Source organism: Anomaloglossus baeobatrachus, chromosome 5, assembly GCF_048569485.1.
Source record: "Anomaloglossus baeobatrachus isolate aAnoBae1 chromosome 5, aAnoBae1.hap1, whole genome shotgun sequence".
Taxonomy (NCBI): domain Eukaryota; kingdom Metazoa; phylum Chordata; class Amphibia; order Anura; family Aromobatidae; genus Anomaloglossus; species Anomaloglossus baeobatrachus.
This window is the reverse complement of record NC_134357.1, coordinates 31678049-31701313: the sequence shown is the minus strand read 5'-3', so window position 1 is coordinate 31701313 and position 23265 is coordinate 31678049. Positions and strand designations below refer to the sequence as shown.

At 50.8% G+C, this 23265-nt stretch overlaps 1 protein-coding gene across 1 annotated transcript in view; it reads right to left on the bottom strand.

Annotated features, from left to right (window-relative positions):
- PPRC1 (PPARG related coactivator 1) overlaps positions 1–20510 on the bottom strand; it is a 71758-nt gene extending 51248 nt beyond the window's left edge. Inside the window, exons 1-7 of the mRNA XM_075351598.1 lie at positions 20403–20510; positions 20150–20302; positions 19242–19391; positions 19040–19120; positions 15370–18001; positions 1903–1956; positions 215–272 (exon numbers count right to left, since the gene is read on the bottom strand). Of these exons, the coding sequence (XP_075207713.1) occupies positions 215–272; positions 1903–1956; positions 15370–18001; positions 19040–19120; positions 19242–19391; positions 20150–20302; positions 20403–20510 (3236 nt within the window). The remainder of the gene's footprint in view (positions 1–214; positions 273–1902; positions 1957–15369; positions 18002–19039; positions 19121–19241; positions 19392–20149; positions 20303–20402) is intronic.
- Positions 20511–23265: the final 2755 nt, after the last annotated feature.

Below are 23265 nucleotides of genomic sequence, written 5' to 3'. Positions count from 1 at the left end.
ACAGACCTTCAAGGGCGCAGCTCACTTCCACACTGGGAGGCGAGTGACACTCAAGTGTTGCTCACCTCCCAAAGCAAAAGTGAGCGGAACGACCGACCATAAAGTCCAGAAAAGCTCCCCCATTTCATCCATAACCCCATACACTTATGCAGGCACAGCTGCACGTTCTGCCGTCGGCAGCGATGTGTAGCTGTAGGGTAACTCTTCTACTTACCCAGAGTTTCCTACAGCCAATTTATCAGGACTCCGAGGGAGCCGTTCCTCCTCTTTAGCTGCAAAGAACCAAATGTGTTAAAACGTCTGTAAATCAGGACTGGAGAAGGGTCGACACATCACGTACAAAAACAAGAATGGACGACAAGATATCACATCTACAGGCTGGCACTGGCATTGTGCCCTTCATCATTGCTGCCATGATGTGTGCTAGCGCACTAACACTGCAGCTGTAAACGCAGCTCCTGGCATCATTTTTTTTCTTTAAGTCACAAGACCCCAAACCCATCAAAAACATTTTTTGACTTCTGATTTTGGGTAAAAAAACCCCTAAAAAATAAAAAAGTAGTATGTCCTGTGCTTTGGCTAGGATGCCCTTGTTGGGGCTCATCTCTATTTTACACCTGATCCCATTGAGTATTTACTGCAGAGCGGGCAAACCTCAATAATAGGGGCTGCTGCAGACTAAGCACATTCTCCCCAATACAATGGGACGGCACCGCCCCTGCGTGTCAGGGAACAGGAGAAGAAAAGCCGGCACTCCACCATGAATGCAGAAAGTGAATATTTATGCAGCAAATTCAGTGAAAATTAAACAGACGTTTCAGTCCAGTATTAGACCTTCATCAGTGTCACGTGCTGCTGAAAAAGAGCTGCCTGTATTGGTGGCATAGGGACGACAGCGGTGTCCGCCGCTGCTGTTGTGCCGGCAGCACGTGAAACTGATGAAGGTCTAATACTGTGAGGGTAGCCTGGGCTATAGGCCGTTTCACCAGATGTAATAAGATTATCTGTGTGTGTAAATAACCAAAGTATAGATGTCGTTGTATAATTATTTGTGTGCCTATATGACAATTGTATAGAAGCGTTATAATATGACTTTAAGATGTGTGATCAGGAATGTGTTAACTAGATGATCAAGGCAAAATGAACAATGAACAAAGATACATTTAGAATATACTGCGAGAATATGTAATCCGTTCTCGGGAGGCGAAAAGTGGGAGGCTAAATGTGGGAGGCTAAATGTGGGAGGCTAAATGTGGGAGGCTAAATGTGGGAGGCTAAATGTGGGAGGCTAAATGTGGGAGGCTAAATGTGGGAGGCTAAATGTGGGAGGCTAAATGTGGGAGGCTAAATGTGGGAGGCTGATTCCTTGTAATTGCTCAGCAACGTGTTAAAGAAGTATTCAGTAGCTGGTTTAGGCTGGTATTAGGAAGCCAGAAACAGCCTGATGACGTAATATATGGACATTGCTGGTTATCTCTGACCAATCAGGGACTATGTTGAACTGAATAACTGTGTGTATTTTACAATATACGGATCAGAAGACCATTGAGCTTCTCCCGAATAGAGACGTCTGTGTGGTTATTGTTCCTCATACATACATCTGCGCAGATTGATTTGAACTCAGTCTCTGTGACCCTGAAAAACCCAATTTGTGGTTTTCCCTAAATTCCCAAGCTTGACAATACTTGATGGAAACATTGTTTAATTTTCACTGAATTTGCTGCATAAATATATTCACCTTTTGCATTCATCGTGAAGTGGTCGGCTTTTCTTCTCCTCTTCTGGGTTCGCACCCTTCCGATGCACCCCGACTTATACCAGGAGTGCCACAATATCTCATATGAAGTGCCAGGGAACAGTTACTAGTCAGGGGTGTGTACTTACAAGGGTTAAAGTGCTTACCTTCAGTCTTCTCAAACTGCTCCAGCAAACTGGTGAGATCCGTCGCTTCAATACCTGGAAGACATGAGAACGTCAATTCCCATCCGTACATAGTCATTTAGCTCCGCGTTTTTTGTTTTGTTTTTTTTCGCAGTTTTGTTAACTTCATTGTGATTCCTGTTATCGGGGCCCTGTAAGATGTCTGGTAAGAAGGGCGAAGCCAAAATTGTGCATTGTCTGCAGGTAAACGAAGTCTGACACTGATTTGATATTGAAGACTAGAGCCATGTGCCCACGGGAGCTTGCTTCTGCCGTGGAAAACCTGTGGATTTTTCTGAATTTTCCAGATAAATCCGCAGGTTTCAGCATGTACAGACACTCCCCATGTAATCCTGTGGGACATGGGGAGTGTCTGTGTCCATGCTGCGGTATGTGCGGCTGCGGAATATGCTGCGGATGTCCCGCCGCCGCACATAACTGCATGTCAATTATTCCTGCGGAAATACCTGCAGAAATCCCGGCCCTCCACTATGGAGATAGAGGCCGGGACGTCCGCAGGTAAATCGTATGAATATCCGCAGGTTTACCGTAGCTATTCCGCTGTACTACCGGAGCTAAAAAATAGCTGCGGATGCTGACGGGCAGCTGCGGGAAACCTGCGCATACACCCGCAGATACGAGCTTCCGTGGGCACATAGCCTTAAGATACCAGAAAAGCCCTTAAAATTTCGGCTACAAATGCTTATACGTTTTATCATCCTGTAACATGTACGTATCTCCTCCATCCAGAGCTGCCACTCATCACCAAAATGAGCATGAGCTCCTCAGGGGAGGGATTATAAAACTGAGAGGAGCCAATCAATTCACAGGATCCAAGTCCAGAGGTCACGTCGGTAATACGTGGCCTCTGGACAAAAGCTGAAATAGCTGGTAGGTGGGAAACTGTTCACAGGGCTCCCGATAAGCGGCCACAAACTACCATGAACACTGGCCTGGGCCCTTTGTATAGAGTAGAGCATCTCTATACAATACTACATTTCCAGCTTTAAAAGGGAACCTGTCACTAGGTTTTTCCCTTATAAGCTGTGGCCACCACTAGTGAGCCCATCTACACAGAATTCTAGAATACTGTATATAAGAGCCCAGAGCACTCTGTAGAACGTAAAAAAAAGAGAATTTTGTTTACTTACCGTAAATTCTTTTTCTTATAGTTCCGTATTGGGAGACCCAGACAATGGGTGTTTAGCTTCTGCCTCCGGAGGACACACAAAGTACTACAATTAAAAGTGTAGCTCCTCCCTCCGAGCATATACACCCCCTGGATGACGAAACTAAAAAGTTTAGTGCAAAAGCTGAAGGAGGACATCCACCCATAAGTAGAGATAGAGTAAAACCCGGAATAACCGGAACCTCTGTCTACAACAACAGCCGGTGAAAACACACGGAACAAGAAACTGCCAACAGGCAACAGGGAGGGTGCAGGGTCTCCCATGTCGGAACTATAAGAAAAAGAATTTACGGTAAGTAACAAAATTCTCTTTTTCTTCATCGTTCCTTATGGGAGACCCAGACCATGGGACGTCTCAAAGCAGTCCATGGGTGGGAAATAAACAGAACTGAGAAGTAGGCAAAACCTAACTTCACAAATGGGCGACAGCTGCCTGAAGGATGCGTCTGCCCAAGCTCGCATCTGCCGAAGCATGAGCATGCACTTGGTAGTGCTTCGAAAAGGTGTGCAAACTAGACCAAGTGGCAGCCTGACAAACCTGCTGAGCCGTAGCCTGGTGCCTGAAAGCCCAGGAGGCACCGACAGCTCTGGTCGAGTGCGCCTTAATTCCTGGCGGTGGGGGCACCTGAGAACATTGGTAGGCATCGGATATGGCCGACCTAATCCAACGAGCTAGGGTCGGTTTAGAAGCCGAGAGACCCTTGCACTGACCCGTGGTTAGCACAAAAAGAGAGGTGCACCGCCTAAGAGCGGCGGTGCGTGACACATAGATCAGGAGCGCCCGCACCAAATCCAAAGTATGCAACGCTTTCTCAAAGCGATGCACAGAGGCCGGACAAGGGAAGGCAATGAAATGTCCTGGTTAAGGTGGAAAGGAGACACCACCTTAGGGAGAAAGCCCGGAGTCGGACGGAGAACCACCTTGTCTTGATAAACCAACAAGGGTGACTCCGAAGAGAGCACAGTCAAATCAGAGACTCTCCTGAGAGAAGTTATGGCCACCAGAAGAAGGGAATTTTGTTACTTACCGTAAATTCCTTTTCTTCTAGCTCCTATTGGGAGACCCAGACGATTGGGTGTATAGCACTGCCTCCGGAGGCCACACAAAGCATTACACTAAAAAGTGTAAGGCCCCTCCCCTTCTGGCTATACACCCCCAGTGGGATCACTGGCTCACCAGTTTTAGTGCAAAAGCAAGAAGGAGGAAAGCCAATAACTGGTTTAAACAAATTCACTCCGAAGTAACATCGGAGAACTGAAAACCATTTAACATGAACAACATGTGTACCCGAAAACAACCAAAAATCCCGAAGGACAACAGGGCGGGTGCTGGGTCTCCCAATAGGAGCTAGAAGAAAAGGAATTTACGGTAAGTAACAAAATTCCCTTCTTCTTCGGCGCTCCATTGGGAGACCCAGACGATTGGGACGTCCAAAAGCTGTCCCTGGGTGGGTAAAGAAATACCTCATGTTAGAGCTGCAAGACAGCCTTTCCCTACGGGGAGGCAACTGCCGCCTGCAGGACTCTTCTACCTAGGCTGGCGTCCGCCGAAGCATAGGTATGCACCTGATAATGTTTGGTGAAAGTGTGCAGACTCGACCAGGTAGCTGCCTGGCACACCTGTTGAGCCGTAGCCTGGTGCCGTAATGCCCAGGACGCATCCACGGCTCTGGTAGAATGGGCCTTCAGCCCTAATGGAACCGGAAGCCCAGTAGAACGGTAGGCTTCAAGGATTGGTTCCTTGATCCATTGAGCCAGGGTGGATGTTGCAGCCTGCGATCCCTTGCGCTGACCAGTGACAAGGACAAAGAGTGCATCCGAGCGGCGCAGGAGCGCCGTGCGGGAATGTAGATTCTGGGTGCTCTACACCAGATCCAACAATGCAAAGCCATTACATATCGATGAAATGGATAAAAGGAAGGTAAGGAGATATCCTGATTGTGATAAAAAGGGGATACCACCTTAGGGAGAAACTCTGGGATCGGACGCAGCTCTACCTTATCTTGGTGAACACCAGGAAGGGAGCTTTGGATGACCGCGCTGCTAGTTCGGACACTCTCCGAAAAGACATGACCGCTACCAGAAAGGCCACTTTCTGTGAAAGTCGAGAAGTGAAAACATCCCTCAGAGGCTCGAAGGGCGGCTCCTAGAGAGCAATTAATACCCTGTGCAGATCCCATGGGTCTGACGGCCTCTTGTACGGAGGGACAATGTGATAACCCCCCTGCAGGAACGTGCGTACCTGAGGAAGTCGTACTAGGTGCTTCTGAAAGAATACCGACAGCGCTGCGACTTGTCCTTTAAGGGAGCCGAGCGACAAACCTTTTCCCAATCCAGATGCAGGAAGGGGGGAAAAAGGAGACAATGCAAATGGCCAGGGAGACACTCCCTAAGCAGAGCACCAAGATAAGAATAACTTCCACGTCTTGTGGTAGATTTTGGCAGACGTCGGCTTCCCAGCCCGTCTCATGGTGACAATGACGTCTTGAGATAATCCTGAAGACGCTAGGATCTCGGACTCGATGGCCGCACAGGCCGGATCAGGGCCGTAGAATTCAGTGGAAAGAACGGCCCTTGGGACAGTAAGTCTGGCCGGTCTGAGAGTGCCCACGGTTGGCCGACCGTGAGATGCCACAGATCCGGGACCACGACCTCCTCGGTCAGTCTGGGACGACGAGGATGGCGCGGCGGCAAGCGGAGCTGAGCTTGCGTAGCACTCTGGGCAACAGTGCCAGAGTAGAAAACACATAGGGTAGCTGGAACTGCGACCAATCCTGAACTAGGGCGCCTGCCGCCAGAGCTCTTTGCTCGTGAGACCGCGCCATGAAAATCGGGACCTTGTTGTTGTGCCGAGACGCCATTAGGTCGACGTCCGGCATCTCCCAGCGGCTACAGATTTCCTGACACCATACTGGGTGCAGAGGCCATTCCCCTGCGTCCATGCCCAGGCGACTGAGGAAGACTGCTTCCCAATTTTCTACGCCCGGGATGTGAACTGCGGATATGGTGGATGCTCTGTCCCCCACCCACATCAGAATCCGCCGGATTGCCTGGTAGGCTTGGCGATGCGTGTTCCGCCTTGGTGGGCGATGTCTGCCACCGCTGTGGAATTGTCCGACTGAATTCGGATCTGTTTTCCTTCCAGCCACTGCTGGAAGGCTTGCAGGGCAAGATGCACTGCTCAGATTTCCAGAACATTGATCTGAAGGATGGACTCCTCTGAAGAGAGTCCTTGACCGTCTGAGAAGGGAAACGTTCCTTTCTAGGGACGTCGACTCCCCAACCCATTGGCAAAGCATGTCCCATTGAAGTGGACGCAGATGAACTGCGCGAAAGTGACTGCCTCTGCATGAGGCGTCTTAAGGGGTGTGACTGGCCTTGAAGGAGAGACTGCACCCCCGACTGTAATGAACGCTGCTTGTCCAGCGGAAGCTTCACTATCGCTGAGGGAGTGTGAAACTCCATGCCCAGATATGTCAGCGATTGGGTCGGTGCCCGATGTAACCTTGAAAAGTTGATGATCCACCCGAAACTCTGGAGAGTCTCCAGCGCCACGTTCAGGCTGTGTCGGCATGCCTCTTGAGAGGGTGCCTTGACAAGTGGATCGTCCAGTAAGGATCACAGAGTGACCCTGAGAGTGCAGGACTGCTCCCACTGCTGCCCTGAACTTGGTGAAAACCCGTAGGGCTGTCGCCAGACCGAAGGGCAGGGCTACGCACTGAAGATGCTCGTCTTCAATAACGAAAACGTAGCAAACGCTGGTGCTCTGGAGCAATCGGCACGTGGAGAAAAGCATCCTGATGTCTATTGATGCTAGGAAAGCTCCTTGCGACATTGAGGCAATGACGGAGCGGAGGTTACATCCGGAACCGCCTGGCCTTCACGTGCTTGGTGAGCAGTTTTAGGTCCAGAACGGAACGGAAAGAGCCACCCCTTTTTTGGCACCCCAATCAGATTGGAGGAAAAAACCGTGTCTTGTTCCTGAAGAGGAACAGGGATTACCATTTCTTCTGCCTGCAGAAGAGCATCGGCTCGGTGGGGGGAGGGGGGGGGGGGGAAGTTCTGAAGAATCGAGTCGGAGGACGAGAACAGAGCTCTATCCTGTACACGTGAGACAAAATGTCTCTCACCCACCGGTCTGTGACCTGTGGCAGCTAAATGTCGCCAAGCGGGAGATTCCCACCAACCGCGGATGCGGAGAGAGAGAGCTGAAAGTCATGAGGAGACCGCCTTGGTAGCGGTTCCTCCTGCTGCCTTCCTTGGGCGTGATTGAGCCCGGCCGGAAACTGAGCCCCTCTGAGCCTTTTGAGTCCTTTTGGACGAGGACAATTGGGACCTGCCCGAGCCTGGGAAGGACCAACCTCGACTGTCCCTCCAGGACAGCATTACTAGGGTAAGACGCAATGCAGACATTGCGAGGTTAAGGACACCACCTGCGGCACAGATGACATGTGCTCAAGACCAGCTGCGCAAGCCCAGCTGAAATAGGATAGAGTGCCCATACGGCTGCGAATGCCGGAGCAACCGGCACACTGATAGCTTCACAGACAGATTTCAACCAGAGGTCCATCTGTCTGTCAATGGCATCTTTAAGTGAAGTCCCATCTCCACTGCAACTATGGATCTAGCCGCAAGCCTGGAGATTGGGGGATCCACCTTTGGACCCTGGGTCTAGCGCTTTACCACGTCAGGGGAAAGGGATAACGTGTATCCTTAAAACGTTTGGAGAAAACGCTTATCTGGTAAGCGTGGAGTTTCTGAACTGCTTCTCTGAAGTCAGCGTGGCCAGAAAAATACTCAATATACGCATGAGATACTGAAAAAAGGATTTCTCCTGCTGTAAAGCTGACTCCTCCACTGGGGGAGCTGAGGGAGCAATATCCAACCTTCCATTGATGGACGCTATAAGATCATTCACTATGGCGTCACCATCCGGAGTATCCGGATTGAGAGCGGTGTCAGGATCAGAGTCCTGAACAGCTACGTCTGCATCATCATACAGAGAGTACTGTGATGAAGTCGAGGGCCGTTCTTAGGGAGCTCGCTTAGGCCGCCTGGGACTATCGTCCGTGTCTGGGATGCATGGGACCCTCCTGGAGCCATGATTTGTTTCGAAATCAGGGTGGCCAGGGGCATTGATCAATATTGCCCAAGGTCTGTCTGGACTGCAAAGTCTGTAAGATGTTAGTCATAGTCACAGACAATATATCAGCGGAAACTGCAACTCCGTCCCTGTTCCTGGACAGGGATCACAGGTGGTTCTTTTGGCCACCTGTAGCAGAGACCCCGTTGAGTAATTGCACCCACTGGGGGTCCTGGAACAGTTCTAGCCATCTAGGAGCATTAGCCAAGAATAGCGACCGTACAGTGCAATGTATAGCATACAAGCATGAAGTACAATAAACACTTCAGCACATGCAGTACAAGGAGCATAGAAAGCCTGTGCCTTGGCACCTTTGCTTTTCAGCTGCCGTTGTCTAGTTATTCAGGAGCATTAGCCAAGAAAAGCGACATACAGTGAATGTATAGCATACAAGCATGAAAATAACCACTGCAGCACATGCAATCCAAGCAGCATTGAAAGCTTGTGCCTTAGCACCCTTGCTTTTCTGCTGCTGTTGTCTAGTCATCAAGGAGCATTAGCCAAGAATAGCGACATGCAGTGAATGTACAAGCATGAAAATAAACTCTGCAGTACATGCAATCCAAGCAGCATTGAAAGCTTGTGCCTTAGCACCATTGCTGTTTGCTGCCGCTGTCTAGCCATCTAGGCGGGTAGACAGCCAAGAATAGCCCTTACAGTGCAATGTAAATACAAGCATAAAGGACACATGACACTGCAGCACATGCAAGACAAGCAGCATATAGAGTCTGTGCTTTAGCACCCCTGATCTTTTGCTGCTGTTTCTAGGTCTGCATCCTGAATAGCGACCGTACAAAAGTACAACAGGACACTTCGGCATTAGTGGGTCAGCACTTTAGTTGCCGCTTACCGCCCGCACAAAAACGGGTGTGTGGCGCCGGAATCCTGTGCTGTAGCTCAGCGCTTGTCTCAGTTTTCCCGCTCTGCGTGCCGGAATGGCTGCCGGCGTCCAGAGGAGAGGGGCGGGCCGAGGGCGTGCCCGAGACAAGAGCGGGAACCCGGCGCCCACTGTGTCTAGTGAAGGGGGCTGGAGAATGCAAATAAGGCTCCAGCCCTCGGCGCTGCTATAGAACAGCGTCTCTCCCTTTCCCTGAGTGACAGGGTGGGGGCGGGAACGAAGCGGCGCTAGGCCGCAAAAGCCGAGGACTAAAGTTAGAAGCGCCGCCGCCGTAAAAGCGCGGTCGGCGCGTCCCCGGCGCACTACAAGTCGCAGCTGCGCCGCCGCTCCAGGGGCGGTCGGCGCGGCGGTCCCCACACGTAAAGTCCCCCAGTAATCTGCAGGGATTATAAGCCCAGCGCACAGCGCTACAGTCCCCGGCGCACTAGCACACCCAGCAAGCCTGGAGTGTGCGTGGCCTGCCATACGGGGACACAGAGTACCTGAAAGTTGCAGGGCCTTGTCCCTGAACGGTACTCCCGCTCCACATCCAGCAGGTTCTATGGGTCTGTGGATGGAGCCCGGCCTCAGGGCTTGGTGGCCGGAAAGATCCCACTTCCTCAGAGCCCCTCAGGGGGATGGGGAAGGAAAACAGCATGTGGGCTCCAGCCTCCGTACCAGCAATAGGTACCTCAACCTTACAAACCGCAAGTGGGGTGAGAAGGGAGCATGCTGGGGGCCCTAGTATGGGCCCTCTTTTCTTCCATCCGATATAGTCAGCAGCTACTGCTGACTAAACAGTGGAGCTTATGCATGGATGTCTGACCTCCTTCGCACAAAGCAGAAAACTGGTGAGCCAGTGATCCCACTGGGGGTGTATAGCCAGAAGGGGAGGGGCCTTACACTTTTTAGTGTAATGCTTTGTGTGGCCTCCGGAGGCAGTAGCTATACACCCAATCGTCTGGGTCTCCCAATGGAGCGCCGAAGAAAGACCACTTTCTGTGAAAGACGAAACAAAGGAACCTCCCTAAGAGGCTCAAAGGGGGGTTTCTGCAAGGCCGTGGAGGACCAGATTAAGGTCCCAGGGATCCAGAGGCCGCCGGTAAGACGGAATGATGTGAGATGCGCCCTGCATGAAGGTGCGCACCTGGGCCAGTCGGGCGATACGCCGCTGGAACAACACTGACAGAGCAGAGACCTGTCCCTTGAGGGAATTGAGGGACAGTCCTAGCTGCAGACCGGACTGTAGAAAGGACAGGATGGTCGGCAAGGAAAACAGCCAAGGAGCATGGCCGGGAGAGCGACACCAGGACAGGAAAATTCTCCAAGTCCTGTGGTAAATCCTGGCCGAGGAAGACTTCCGAGCCTGAGTCATAGTGGAGATGACCTCGGGAGGAATGCCTGAAGCCGTAAGGATCCAAGGCTCAAGAGCCACGCCGTCAATCTGAGAGCCGCAGAATTCTGGCGGAAAACGGACCCTGTGAGAGAAGGTCTGGGCGGTCCGGGAGATGCCACGGCACCTCTACGGACAGACGGAGCAGGTCTGGGAACCAAGCTCGCCTGGGCCAGTCTGGGGCGAGGAGTACGACCCGACGGCCCTCCATTCTGATCTTGCGCAGAACTCTGGGCAAGAGAGCTAGAGGGGGAAACACGTCGGCCAGACGGAACTGGGACCAATCCTGAACCAGCATGTCCGGCCGCCAAGGCCTGAGGATCGTGGGAGCGAGCCACTTAAACCGGGACCTTGTTGTTGTGCCGGGATGCCATTAGATCCATTTCCGGCGTGCCCCACCTGCGGCAGATTGACCGGAACACTGCCAGATGCAGGGTCCACTCGCCGCTGTCCACGGTTTGACGGCTGAGATAATCTGCCTCCCAGTTTTCTACGCCTGGGATGTGGACTGCGGATATGGTGGACTTGGAGTCCTCAGTCCACTGAAGGATGCGTTGAATTTCCAACAGGGCTAGGCGGCTGCGAGTCCCGCCCTGGTGATTGATGTAGGCAACTGCTGTCGCGTTGTCTGACTGGACTCGAATGTGCTTGCCCGCCGACAGGTGGTGAAAAGCTACGAGAGCTAGGAGCACAGCTCTGATTTCCAGCACATTGATCGAGAGGGCTGATTCGGACGGAGTCCAAGTGCCCTGTGCTCGGTGATGGAGAAACACTGCTCCCCAGCCGGAGAGACTGGCATCCGTGGTGAGAATCACCCATGACGGGGCCAGAAAAGAGCGTCCCTGGGACAGAGAGAGGGGCCGAAGCCACCACTAAAGAGAGCTCCTGGTCTCTGGCGACAGAGCCACCAGTCTGTGCAAGGAAGAGGTCCGCTTGTCCCAACAGCGGAGAATGTCCAGCTGTAGGGGACGCAGATGGAACTGGCAAAGGGAACCGCTTCCATTGACGCCACCATCTGACCCAGCACCTGCATGAGGTGCCTGATGGAATGACGGCGGAGCCTCAGCAGAGAGCGAACCGCCAGATGAAGGGACTGCTGTTTGACTAAGGGCAGCTTCACAAGTGCCAGTAGAGTCTTGAATTGCATCCCTAGGTACGTAAGTTCCTGGGTCGGGGTCAGAGTGGACTTGCAAGCGTGGCGAGAGTGAGCGAGACACTCCGCTGACAGTCTGCACTGGATGAAGCCTTGACTAGAAGGTCGTCCAGGTAAGGAATCACTGCCAACCCCTGGAGGTGCAGAACCGCAACCACTGCTGCCATGACCTTGGTGAATACACAAAGGGCCGTGGCTAACCCGAAGGGGAGAGCCACGAATTGGAAATGCTCCTCTCCGATTACAAAACGTAGCCAACGCTGGTGTGAAACTGCGATTGGCACATGCAGATAGCATCCATTGACATCAAAGATGTCTAAGAAATCTCCTTGGGTCATTGACTGATCGCAGAGATTCCATGCAAAAATGCCGCACCTGAACATGCTTGTTGAGAAGCTTGAGATCCAGGTCGGAAGGCACCGTCCTTTTCGGGGACTAGGAAGAGATTTGAGTAGAAATCTCAGGACCGTTCCCAGTCGGGAACTGGTACAATTACTCCACTGGCCTGCAAGAATGCCACGGCCTTCTGTTTGGCGGGCTGTATAGAATTCTATTCTGCAGCCGTGGGAGATGGTAACCCACACCCACTGATCGAAGACGTGTTGAAACCACACGTCGCCCAAGTGGGAGAGCCTGCCACCGACCAAGGACGTTGCTGGCGCGGCCAGATAATCAAGAGGAGGCTGCCTTGGTGGCAGCAGCTCCTGCGGACTTCTGAGGACGCGGCTTCATGCGCCAGTTGGTTTACGGACCTTGGCTGAGTTAGTGGACGAGGCCGAGGGCTTAGAGGACGACCAGTTAGAGGAACGAAAGGAACGAAACCTCGACTGGTTCCTGCCCTGGACAGGTTTCCTGGGTTTGTGGCATGGAAGTACTCTTCCTGCCAAAAGCTTCCTTAATAATTTCATCCAGTTGTTCACCGAATAGACTGGTCCCAGCAAAAGGGAGCCCAGCAAGGAACTTCTTAAGAAGCATCTGCCTTCCACTCTCGAAGCCACAGGAGCCTGCGGATAGCGAGGGAAGTAGCCGAGGCCACCGCAGTGCGGTGACAGTCTCCAGCATGGCAGACATGGCATAGGATGAAAAGACTGAAGCCTGGAAGTTAAAGCAACCATTTCGGGCATAAAGTCCCTGGTGAGGGAATGCATCTCCTCCAGAGAAGCAGAGATGGCTTTGAGCCCACACTGCTGCAAAAGATGGGGAGAACGAGGCCCCTGCCGCCTCATATATAGATTTGGCCAGAAGGTCAACCTGGCGGACAGTGGGATCCTTAGAGAGGTGCCGTCAGCCACTGATACAACTAACCGGGCTGAAAGTCTAGACACCGGAGGGTCCACCCTTGGTGAATGAGCCCACTCCTTGACCACCTCTGGTGGAAGGGGGAAACAGTCATCAGAACCACGCTTTGGGAGCGTCTGTCAGGACAGGCTCTGGGCTTGGTCACAGTGGGCTGAAAACTGGAGTGGTTAAGGAACACACTCCTTGTTCTCTTAAGGAATACTGATGCCTTTCTGCCAGAGGGGTATGCACCCCTGATACAGGCGGATTGAGGTCCAGTACAAATATAATGGACGCAATCAAATCATTAGCATCTGCGTCACCTTCGGACAGATCAATGGGGTACATGAAGTAGCGTCCGAGCCCCTAGTAAAGACATCCTCCTCGTCCTGCAAGTCAGCTCGTGATCAGAGCTGCGGGACGAGGAAGGACAGGGGACCCTGCGTCTCCATTTTAGGAGGACGGGGTCTGAGATTAAGAGTCCTCTGAGAGCTTTGCTGAGCGAGCCGTAGCAGCAGAAGCGCCCTGAGAAGGGGGCTGATGCATGCTCAGCAGAGTCCGGGACAGCTGTCCACTGGAGAGAGGGATTCTACCCAAACCGGGGGTTCAGCCACCGGAGCCGGAGCAGCTGGAGGGACCACTGATGAGCTTCCAGGCTGAGGGACCACTGTGTTAGAGCAAGCATCACAATGTGGTTATGTGCTCGGTACAGGCAGTACATGCATATTAAGAACAGCCTTGCAGCCTTGCTCTGATGTGAGACATGCTGCAGAAGTGGGGGGGCTCTGTCCAGAATAACCCCCAGCAGGGTATATAAACAGAGTATATAAGCAGCTGCACAACCGGAGGTTGTGGCTTGCCAGACCGTTTAACAGAGACATCTCTGTGCCCTCCAGATCCCCCAGCCCAGGCCCCCATTTGTCACAATGTGGTTATGCAGACATTGAGAACGCTGATAAAATGGCGCCGGAGCGAGGAGAGGGGGCGGGGCCTACTCAGAGCGGGATCCGGAGGGCAAATGAGGTATTCAGGGGAGGGAATCCTTCCTCAGTGAGGAGTGTCCGTTCCCTGTGCTGAACAGCCGCTGGGCGGAGCCGCACTGTCCCTCTGCATGACTGACATGCAGGGGCAGTGAAATCGAAACTAGGCCTCAGGCGAAGCCGGGGCCTAGATTTAAACATGCGGCCAGCGTGCAGGCACCATCGGCGCGGTTCTCCAGTGAAAACTGGAGAACCGGTCGGAAATGTTAACACAGTCATATAACACACTCTCCCCAATATATAAAGTACAAGGGACCCCTGGAAAGACCACTTTCTGTGGTAATAACGTCTCAGTACTTAGCTTGTGAGACGCAGGTGCCAGGTCCCTGGGGGGTCATCGCTACGTCCGGCAGGATCCTGAAAGGGCTGCGGATGGAGACCGGTCTCCTGCAAAGCAGTGAGAACCGTGATTGCTCCCACTTCAAGCCAGAGCCTCAGGGGATGGTGAAGGAGCGCGGCATGTGAAGGCTCCAGCCTTGTAAAGTCAACCTTAACAGCACCGCCAACACAGTGGGGTGAGAAGGGACATGCCGGGAGTCCAGACTGGACCTGCTTTTCTTCCAAATCTTTGAAATCAAAATTCAGAGAATGCATGTGTGTGTGTGACCTCCTGAACACAAAGCATTGAACTGGTTAGATTTGTCATCCAGGGGGTGTATATGCTCGGAGGGAGGAGCTACACTTTTAGTGTAGTACTTTGTGTGTCCTCCGGAGGCAGAAGATATACACCCATGGTCTGGGTCTCCCATAAGGAACGATGAAGAAAACCTCTTGATAATACTCACCGGGGGGGGGGGGCGGTCCGGTCCAATGGGTGTCCCTGGTCTTGGGTCCTTATTCGTCCCAGCCCAGTGTGGATGACGCGTCCTACGTCATCTATACAGGCCGGCATTGCACTCATGCACATGTGCCCTTTGATTTGCCCACTAATCAAAGTATTGTAGTGCGCATGCACAGGCGGTCTTTGTCCTTTCCTCGCGCCTGCGCATTACAGTACTTTGATCTGCCCTCAGCAGGTCATAGAGAAGTGCGCATGCGCAGGAATGCAATGCCGGCCTGTATGGATGACATAGGACGCGTCATCCACACTGGGCTGGGAAGGAGGATGAAGATCGCAGCAGAGAGGCGGCAGCGAACCTGTGACACCTATTGGACCGGACCACCCCTAAGGTGAGTATTATAAAGGTGTTTGTTGTTTTACATTATACAGAGCAGCCTGGGCTCTTATATACAGTATTCTGGAATGCTGTATATAAGAGCTCACTGGTGGTGGCCGCAGCTTATAGGGGACAAATCTGGTGACAACTTCCCTTTAACTGCGATTGCACCAACTCCCCGTCTACTGATTAAACGGACAATGCCCCCTCTCTCCTTACCAGATTCACACGTAAAGCTTTTCTCTGGCTCCTTCGGCTCAGACCCGGCCGCAGCTTGAAACATTTCTTCAGATGCCCAGACGGGTTCAGCACGAGGGAGGACGCCGGGCTCCGCACCTTCTGATGCCACCTTATCTTTTGCCACTTCTTGAGCAGTACCCATTCCTGTGGCTGGAAACTTCTCCATTTTTAACTTTTCAGGCTTTAAAGAAGCCTCTATGACCGGAGCCGGGCTTTCTCGCGTGAGGGGTTTGTCTACGACCTGCACCTTCACGTCTGCAGGAACCTTCTGCTTCAGCTGCAAGGCGGATGCAGATGGCGGCACCGGTTGTGCATTTGCACTGGTGGCATTGGAGGTCGGAATTTGGAACCCCAATTTCTGGGCTTTTTTCAAAATTTCCATTATTTGAGACACAACTTGATTTGCAGATTTCAGATTCGGAATCAGAATTTTCTCCTTTGATTCTGGGACGGGAACACTTGGAGACTTAGCAGCTTTCATCAACAGTGAGGATGAATCAGACTTTAGACCTTCAGGTTTTGCACCGTTTTTGGACTCCACACTGTTCTCCGGCTTCTTCACCACTATCCTTGGAACCTGAGGTCTGCGCTCTACAGGTTGGACCACACCTTTCTTCAGCAGTTCTTTCTCCGGTCCCACATGGAGAGTGGATGGACCATAGGTAACAGGAGCGTTATGAAGGGGTTGACTTTCAGACATCGCTTGTGCCATTTGTGCATTAGACCAATAAGGCGTTGGTGGCCCCGATACCCAACCAGTAGGATGTACTGGTGGCACTGCAATAGGAGGAGGTGGAAACGGAGGCCAACTCATGACAGGTGGTTGTACAGGAAAAACTGATGGCAGAGTATTTTGATAATGATGAACGCCTGCCATGGGTGGCATGCCGGGGTAAAAAGAAGGAGGTGGAGGGACAGCAGGCCACACGGATGGATAAAATTGAGGTGGCACACTAGGCTGGGGAGCCACCATTGCAGGTGGAGCAACATCTGTGCCAGATGGACATGGTTCTGCAGTTAGTTGCTGGACTTCTTGACTCACCATCGGTACCGAAACCGAACTTACTGGAACTTCCCGTCCAGGATTGTTAGTCGTCTTTATTGGGCATGGTTTATCTTCCATTGACTTTTTTGGTTGACTGGGTACAATTAGGCAAGGAAGTTCTGCCAATTCTGTTGGGGGCTCGGGGACTGTTGGCCATCTGCTATATGACGGGTTTTCAAGGTCTTGTACAGGTTTCGGTTGGCGGTGCTGAAGTCGCTTCCTGTATTCACTTAAGCTGAGCGACTTGGGCTTTGCGTCCTTCATCTGCGAGGAGTCACCATCTTGCACGTCTTCAACTTTGGAGGCACCAGACTCTTCCCCATTGCAGATATCGGAAGGGACCAGAATGTCTTTGACAATTTCCTTATCAGACTGTAAAACTTGGACAGCAGACTCTCCCGTCCCAACAGAATCTGGGTTCTCAAGTTTAGGGTTTTGTACCAAATCTTTACCAACATCTACTGCACTCTTTGCTTGTTCGCTTTCTTTGGAGACCACCTTTACATTTCTATCAGCGTTGGAACCGTCCAAGCTTCCTCGAGTTCTGGTCTTGGCTCGGCCGGCCTTGGAGGAGCGGAGATCCATCTGGGATTCCTTCTTAACCTGGTCCAATGTCTTAATTAAAAGGTCAGATTCCTGCAAAGAAGGGTTACTCGGACGGTTGGCGGTCGGTTGGGCGATGCTTCGCGCCGGTATCGGTTCTGGTACATCTGGAGGTTTGTTTTCAGCCTCAATCTTTGTTTTACTCTTGGACTTTGATTTAGAGGGTTTCTTAGCTTTGCTGGATCTCTTTACCTTCTGCGGCTGCTTTTCATTGGCAATTACCGGCACGGTGATCTCGGGTTCACTATTTTTCTGACAGTCTGGAACCACTTTCCCCACAGTATGGGAGTCATTATCTGAAGACTTTATTTCAGGTGGTTGAGGGGGTGAATCCTGCAGTTCAGGCACATCTTTGACAGCCTCCGTCACTTCATCTTGGACCCCATTTTCTTTTTCGACATTCACTTTTAACTCTGGGACGTCCTTGTCCGACGAGGAGGGGATGTTAGGTAGATTTTCCATCTCGACATCCATTCCAGTCATACCATCTGAGGACTCCGGACACAACATGTCCTCCGGCGGCGGCTCCACCACCACCGGGATTTTTATAGTTTCCCTTTCATCGGACACAATCTCAAGAAACACTGTGTCCTGTTCAAGGTTTTCGTCATCTTCTGACTCTAGGCACATGGTTACGGCAGGTAGGCAGTAAGGATGCATGTACTTAACCAACTCGTTAAGGGCGAAGTTTTCCGTATTGATGATGCACGGAGTTCTTTTCATTAGGATCGGCTCGGGATCCCCGTCATTGACGTCTGTGTCCAGGTTATCGTCAAAGGTCAGTAATCCGGGGCTTTTCTCAGCAACACTCTGCAATTCCTCATCCTCGCCATCACTTCGCTGTTGGATTTCCTCCACTTCTGCCCTTCGTGGTAAACACGCTATCACGCTTTTACATCGGGTTCGTCTCTTTGGTGTGGAGCAGATGGTATCTGGAAACAGTTCCCAGTTTGGCCCAGAAATCTGTAAAGTAAAAAAAGCACAATCAAACATGGCGTACACTGAATCACAGCTCTATAGGACAGAGGGTCGTGCAGCCCCCTTATCCTCGGGACTGACATAAATGGAGAGACTATGCTGCACGCTGGCCGGTATGGTCCATCCGATAACATCCTGCAAGTATTGGGCATGGGTCCTATTCTAGTTAATAGGAATTACAGTATTCTTCGGATTATAAGACGCACCCCAAATTTAGAGGAGGAAAATAGGAAAAAATAATGTTAAAATGAGGGTCAGTCTTCTAATCTTAGTGTGTCTTCATCTTAATGCTCACCGGGGGAGCGGCGGTGGTGGAGCGGCTCAGGAAGGTCACAGGAGGCAGGGTCAGCGAGGGCTCAGAGGAGGGGGGTGTTGCGTCTCGGGAGGGTCAATGGAGGGAGGGTCAATGGAGGGAGGGTCAATGGAGGGAGGGTCAATGGAGGGAGGGTCAATGGAGGGAGGGTCAATGGAGGGAGGGTCAGCGACACTGCAGTCCCAGGGGTGTCACGGTGGCAGGCGTCATTGATCAGCTGGCATGCCGTGGGGGTGTCACTGCAGTGGAGGACTCGGGAGGGTCACAGGACAGGGTGTCCCTGATCTGACTGTAAACTCCATTTAATCACCCACGGTTGACGCGATGGGCTTCAAGAAAATGGTCGCGGAGGCAGCGCGTAGGAAGAAAGGTCTTTGCAGCCATTGTCTTGAAGTTTACTTGTCGCTCTACGCACGCGCCACCTTTACAGCCATTTTCTTGAAGTTCATTGCGTCAACCTTAGGCGATTCAATAGAGCCCGCAGTCAGCTCAATGCACCCGCGACACTCCAATGACCCCCTCAATATCGCCTCCTATGACCCCGCGCTCCACTACCGCCACCCTGTTAAGTCATACCCGCATTTTAAGATGCACCCCTATTTTACCCCCAGTTTTGGGGTAAAAAGTGCGTCTTACGATCCGGAAAATACGGTACTCTGTCAAGAGGAGAAGAAGCTGCACAACCTCTTTAAAATATCCCAAGTACTCACTTTGCTGGGAGTAGCTCTTCGCTGGCCATCCAAGGAGAACATGTCGTGATCAGGCGGTGTACGTGACAAAGCAAACAACTTCTGCAACAAAGGAAAAAAAGTGAACACACGTGCACGCTCAGTTTATTTGGTCACAGGTATTACGCTCAGCCAACGAAGCCAAAAATCGGCCGGCCGGTTTGAGGTTTGCATCTGGACTTACCGCGCTGCCTTCTCGATCCTTCGGTGACACCAGCAGCTCCGAATCTGGAATACAGTCAAACGGTGACATATTTTCATCATCTGTATTGTCCAGGATTTCTGTTAGCGCCGTCAGGAGGGACAATTCGTTTTCATCTTCATAAAGACCTTTCTGCAAAAGAAAAAAAAAAAAAAAAAATTAAATGGGATGCAAAAAAAAAAAAGACAGCAGCGCCACTTCTACTCAAGAGGTTGAATGTGGTACTGCACCTTCAATGGAGCACCAGATTTCCTGGCGCATAGGTTGATGCTGCACCCACACTTCCTCATCCTTTTCACCTCGGGTCAGCAAATAAAGTGCACCATCTGGACTGGTCTCATGATCCAAAGCAAAGTACTCTCTAATAAAATGATTTTACTCCCCCCAAAACACAGTGCAGCACGTCAGGGTGCAGAAAGCCATAGCTCGTCGTCCCGGGATATGGGCACATCAGCAGGAGAAGCAAGGTGATGCCAAAAAAGCCAAAATATCAGTATTACAGAAGGCAGCCGGGTGAAATGAGACTATATTATGGAGGGTACAGTCGGGTGAAATGAGACTATTATGGAGGGTACAGTCGGGTGAAATGAGACTATTATGGAGGGTACAGTCGGGTGAAATGAGAATATATTATGGAAAGTACAGTCGGGTGAAATGAGAAAATATCAGTATCACGGAGGGTACACAATCTGATGAGATGAGAAAATATCAGTATCACTGAGGATACACAGTTGGGTGAGATGAGAAAATATTAGTATTATGGAAAGTACAGTCGGGTGAAATTAGATTATATCAGTATCACGGAGGTTACACAGTCCGGTGAGATGAGAAAATATCAGTATCATGGAGGGTACACAGTCGGGTGAGATGAGAAAACCTTATTGTTGTACCTCGGACTGAGCAGCGGGATCGTCAATGATGGAAATGATGGAGTTGTCGATGTAGCCGTGGAAGGTTCCCAGGATTCCTCCGGCGTCCAGGGACGACAGCGTGAGATCAGACAGGCCCTCACAGGCTTCGTCATCCTCCTCCAGGCCATGACACTGCAAAACAAAAAAGGATATGAAAAAACACTGCCGGGGGGGTTGGGGGGGGGGGGCAAGAAGACGCTAATGTAACTGCACCAAAGAAGAAGGAACGCACACTGAAGGCCCTGCAATGGTAATATATCTTAGAGAAATCGGCTTCTTTCTCATCCTGGACTGATCGTTCATTCATTTCCTGGCTAAAATCTTTATTTAGTAAAGTCATTTTCCCCATTACTGAGATAGAAAATGGCAGTTGGTGCTTTTAAAAATCCATGGAGGAAGGAGGCAACTCACCCCTCCGGCAACTCACCCCTCCGGCAACTCACCCCTCCGGCAACTCACCCCTCCGGCAACTCACCCCTCCGGCAACTCACCCCTCCGGCAACTCACCCCTCCGGCAACTCACCCCTCCGGCAACTCACCCCTCCGGCAACTCACCCCTCCGGCAACTCACCCCTCCGGCAACTCACCCCTCCGGCAACTCACCCCTCCGGCAACTCACCCCTCCGGCAACTCACCCCTCCGGCAACTCATCTAAGTATCTTAGTAATGGGAAAATGTCTTTACTAAAAACAAATGTTTACTATATCTGGAATTATGAGTGTGAACGCTCATTCCAGGAGAAGGAAGCAGATTCTCTGATAAGATATTAATATTACAAAGTTTCTCATTTTCACGCGCACTATTGATTTATTGAAAAAAGTAAAAAACATTTAAAATGCATCCGTCATGTTAAAAGTCCAGTAGAGGCGATACTTATTATTTTTGGTCCATCATTTGTTCATTACAACGGATTTTTTTTTTTTGGACGACTAATAACAGTCATGTTATTTTTAAGCAAACTGTCCGGCAAAAGAAAAAAAAAAAAGAAAGTGAAGGCGATCCTGTAGTGCGAACGTCAGACGACACAGACGCTCCAGATATAGCCCAAGGGATAACTACAACCGAAGCCAAACTCAGGGCGTCTTTAAGACGCGAGACAGGAAATACAGGTCTGACAAAAAGATACAGGTGTGGGAACGTCACCACCGAGCTGAGTGCAGGGAATACGCCACTATACGCGGGCCGGTCATCACCGCGCTGCCCATCAGGACACCGCTGAACTTTTCCTTTGCAAGTTTGGGTAAATCCTCCCCCATCATGTTCAGTCTCCATACAGATCATCAAACCCATCAACCCGGAGACGGCAGAAGCTTTGTAACTACATACCGCTATTATACACAGAACCAAATAATTCATACAAAACCCACGCAATGTACCACCACCATATAGTGCTGACATAACACCGCCAAATACTGCCCTTCTGAGACAGGAGCCTAAGGTGTCAACTAGTATGTAATAACAGATCAATACAGACTAACCATAGCTCACTCACAGCAATCATGACTGGGACCTTTTCTATAGCCAAGCCAGCCCCCTTCTGCATATGTATCTTGCATAAAGAGAAAGGGGCTGGCTTAGCTATTGTACATTAACACTGCTATGAAAGGGACAGGTTGGATCATCTCAATTGCTAAGCCAGCCCCCTTCTCTGTGAATGCATTATTCATGATGGAAAAGGGGGCTGGCTTAGCAATTATACATGAGCACTGCTGTGAAGGGGACAGGTTGGATCATTTTAACAGTAAAGCCAGTCCCCTTCTCTGTGATTGTATCTTCCATAAAAAGGGGGCTCGCTGTGAAGGGCACAGGTTGGATCAATTCAAAAGGCCAAGCCATCCCCCTTCTCTCAATGTATAAACCATGACAAAGAAGAGGGCTGGCTTAGGCTAATTTCACACATCAGTTTTTGGCATCAGGCACAATCCGGCGTGTGCCTGATGCAACAGATCCGGCGCAGAATATGCAAAACCTGATATGCCTGATCCTTTTTTTTTTACGGTTCCAACATACCTGATCCATCAAAAAACGGATCCTGCGTATCCGTTTTTTGCATCCTTTTTGTCAGTTTTTTTTTTTGCTGGATCCGTTTTTATCAATACATTGGAGAATGCTCAGTTTACAAAAAACGGATCCGGCGGCCGCATCAGTTTTTTACCGCATTACGCCAGATCTGGCATCCATAGGCTTCCATTGTAAAACACGCCGTATCGCGCCAGATCCGGCGCAATGAGTTTTTTTTTTGCCGGACAAAAAAACGTTACAAGATACGTTCGATCCGGCAAAAGACGGATGCAACGCAAGGCCATCAGGCACAATCCGGCGCTAATACAAATCAATGGGGATATAACGGATCCGGCGCCGGATCAGCTTTATCCGTTTTTTTTTTTTTTCAGATTGTGCCTGATAGAAAAAACCTGATGTGTGAAATTAGCCTTAGACATTATACATAAGTATAGCTGTGAATGGGGACAGGTTGAGTCAGTTTAATACCCAAGCCAGCTGCCTTCTCTGTGAATGTATAAACCATGACAAAGAAGGGGGCTGGCTTAGCAATTATACAAGTGTACAGTTGTGAAGGGCACAGGTTGAATCAGTTTAATAGCCAAGACAGCCACCTTCTTTGTGAATGTATTATCCATGATGGAAAAGGGGGCTTGTCTAGCTATTCTACATGAACACTGCTATGAAGGGGAGAGTTTGGGTCAATTCAATAGCCAAGCCAGCCCCCTTCTCTTTGAATATATTATCCATGACAGAAAAGGGGGCTGGCTTAGCTACAACTCATTACTACCGCTGTGAAGGGCACAGGTTGCATTTCAATAGCCAAGCCAGCCCCTTCTCTGAATATATTATCCATGAAAGATAAGGGGACTGGCTGAATCATTTCATCAATCAAGCCAGCCTCCTTCTCTGTGAGTGATAAGACAAAGAAGGGGCTGAATTATTTCCATAACCCATCCTACCCCCCTTCTCTAGTAATGCATCAGCCATGACAGAGAAAAGGAGCGGTTTAGCTACTGAAAATGGTCAGCCAGCCCCCTCCGCTCACTGCTCTGGCCACATCCAGAAGCAGGAAACTTAAGTACTTTGTCAAG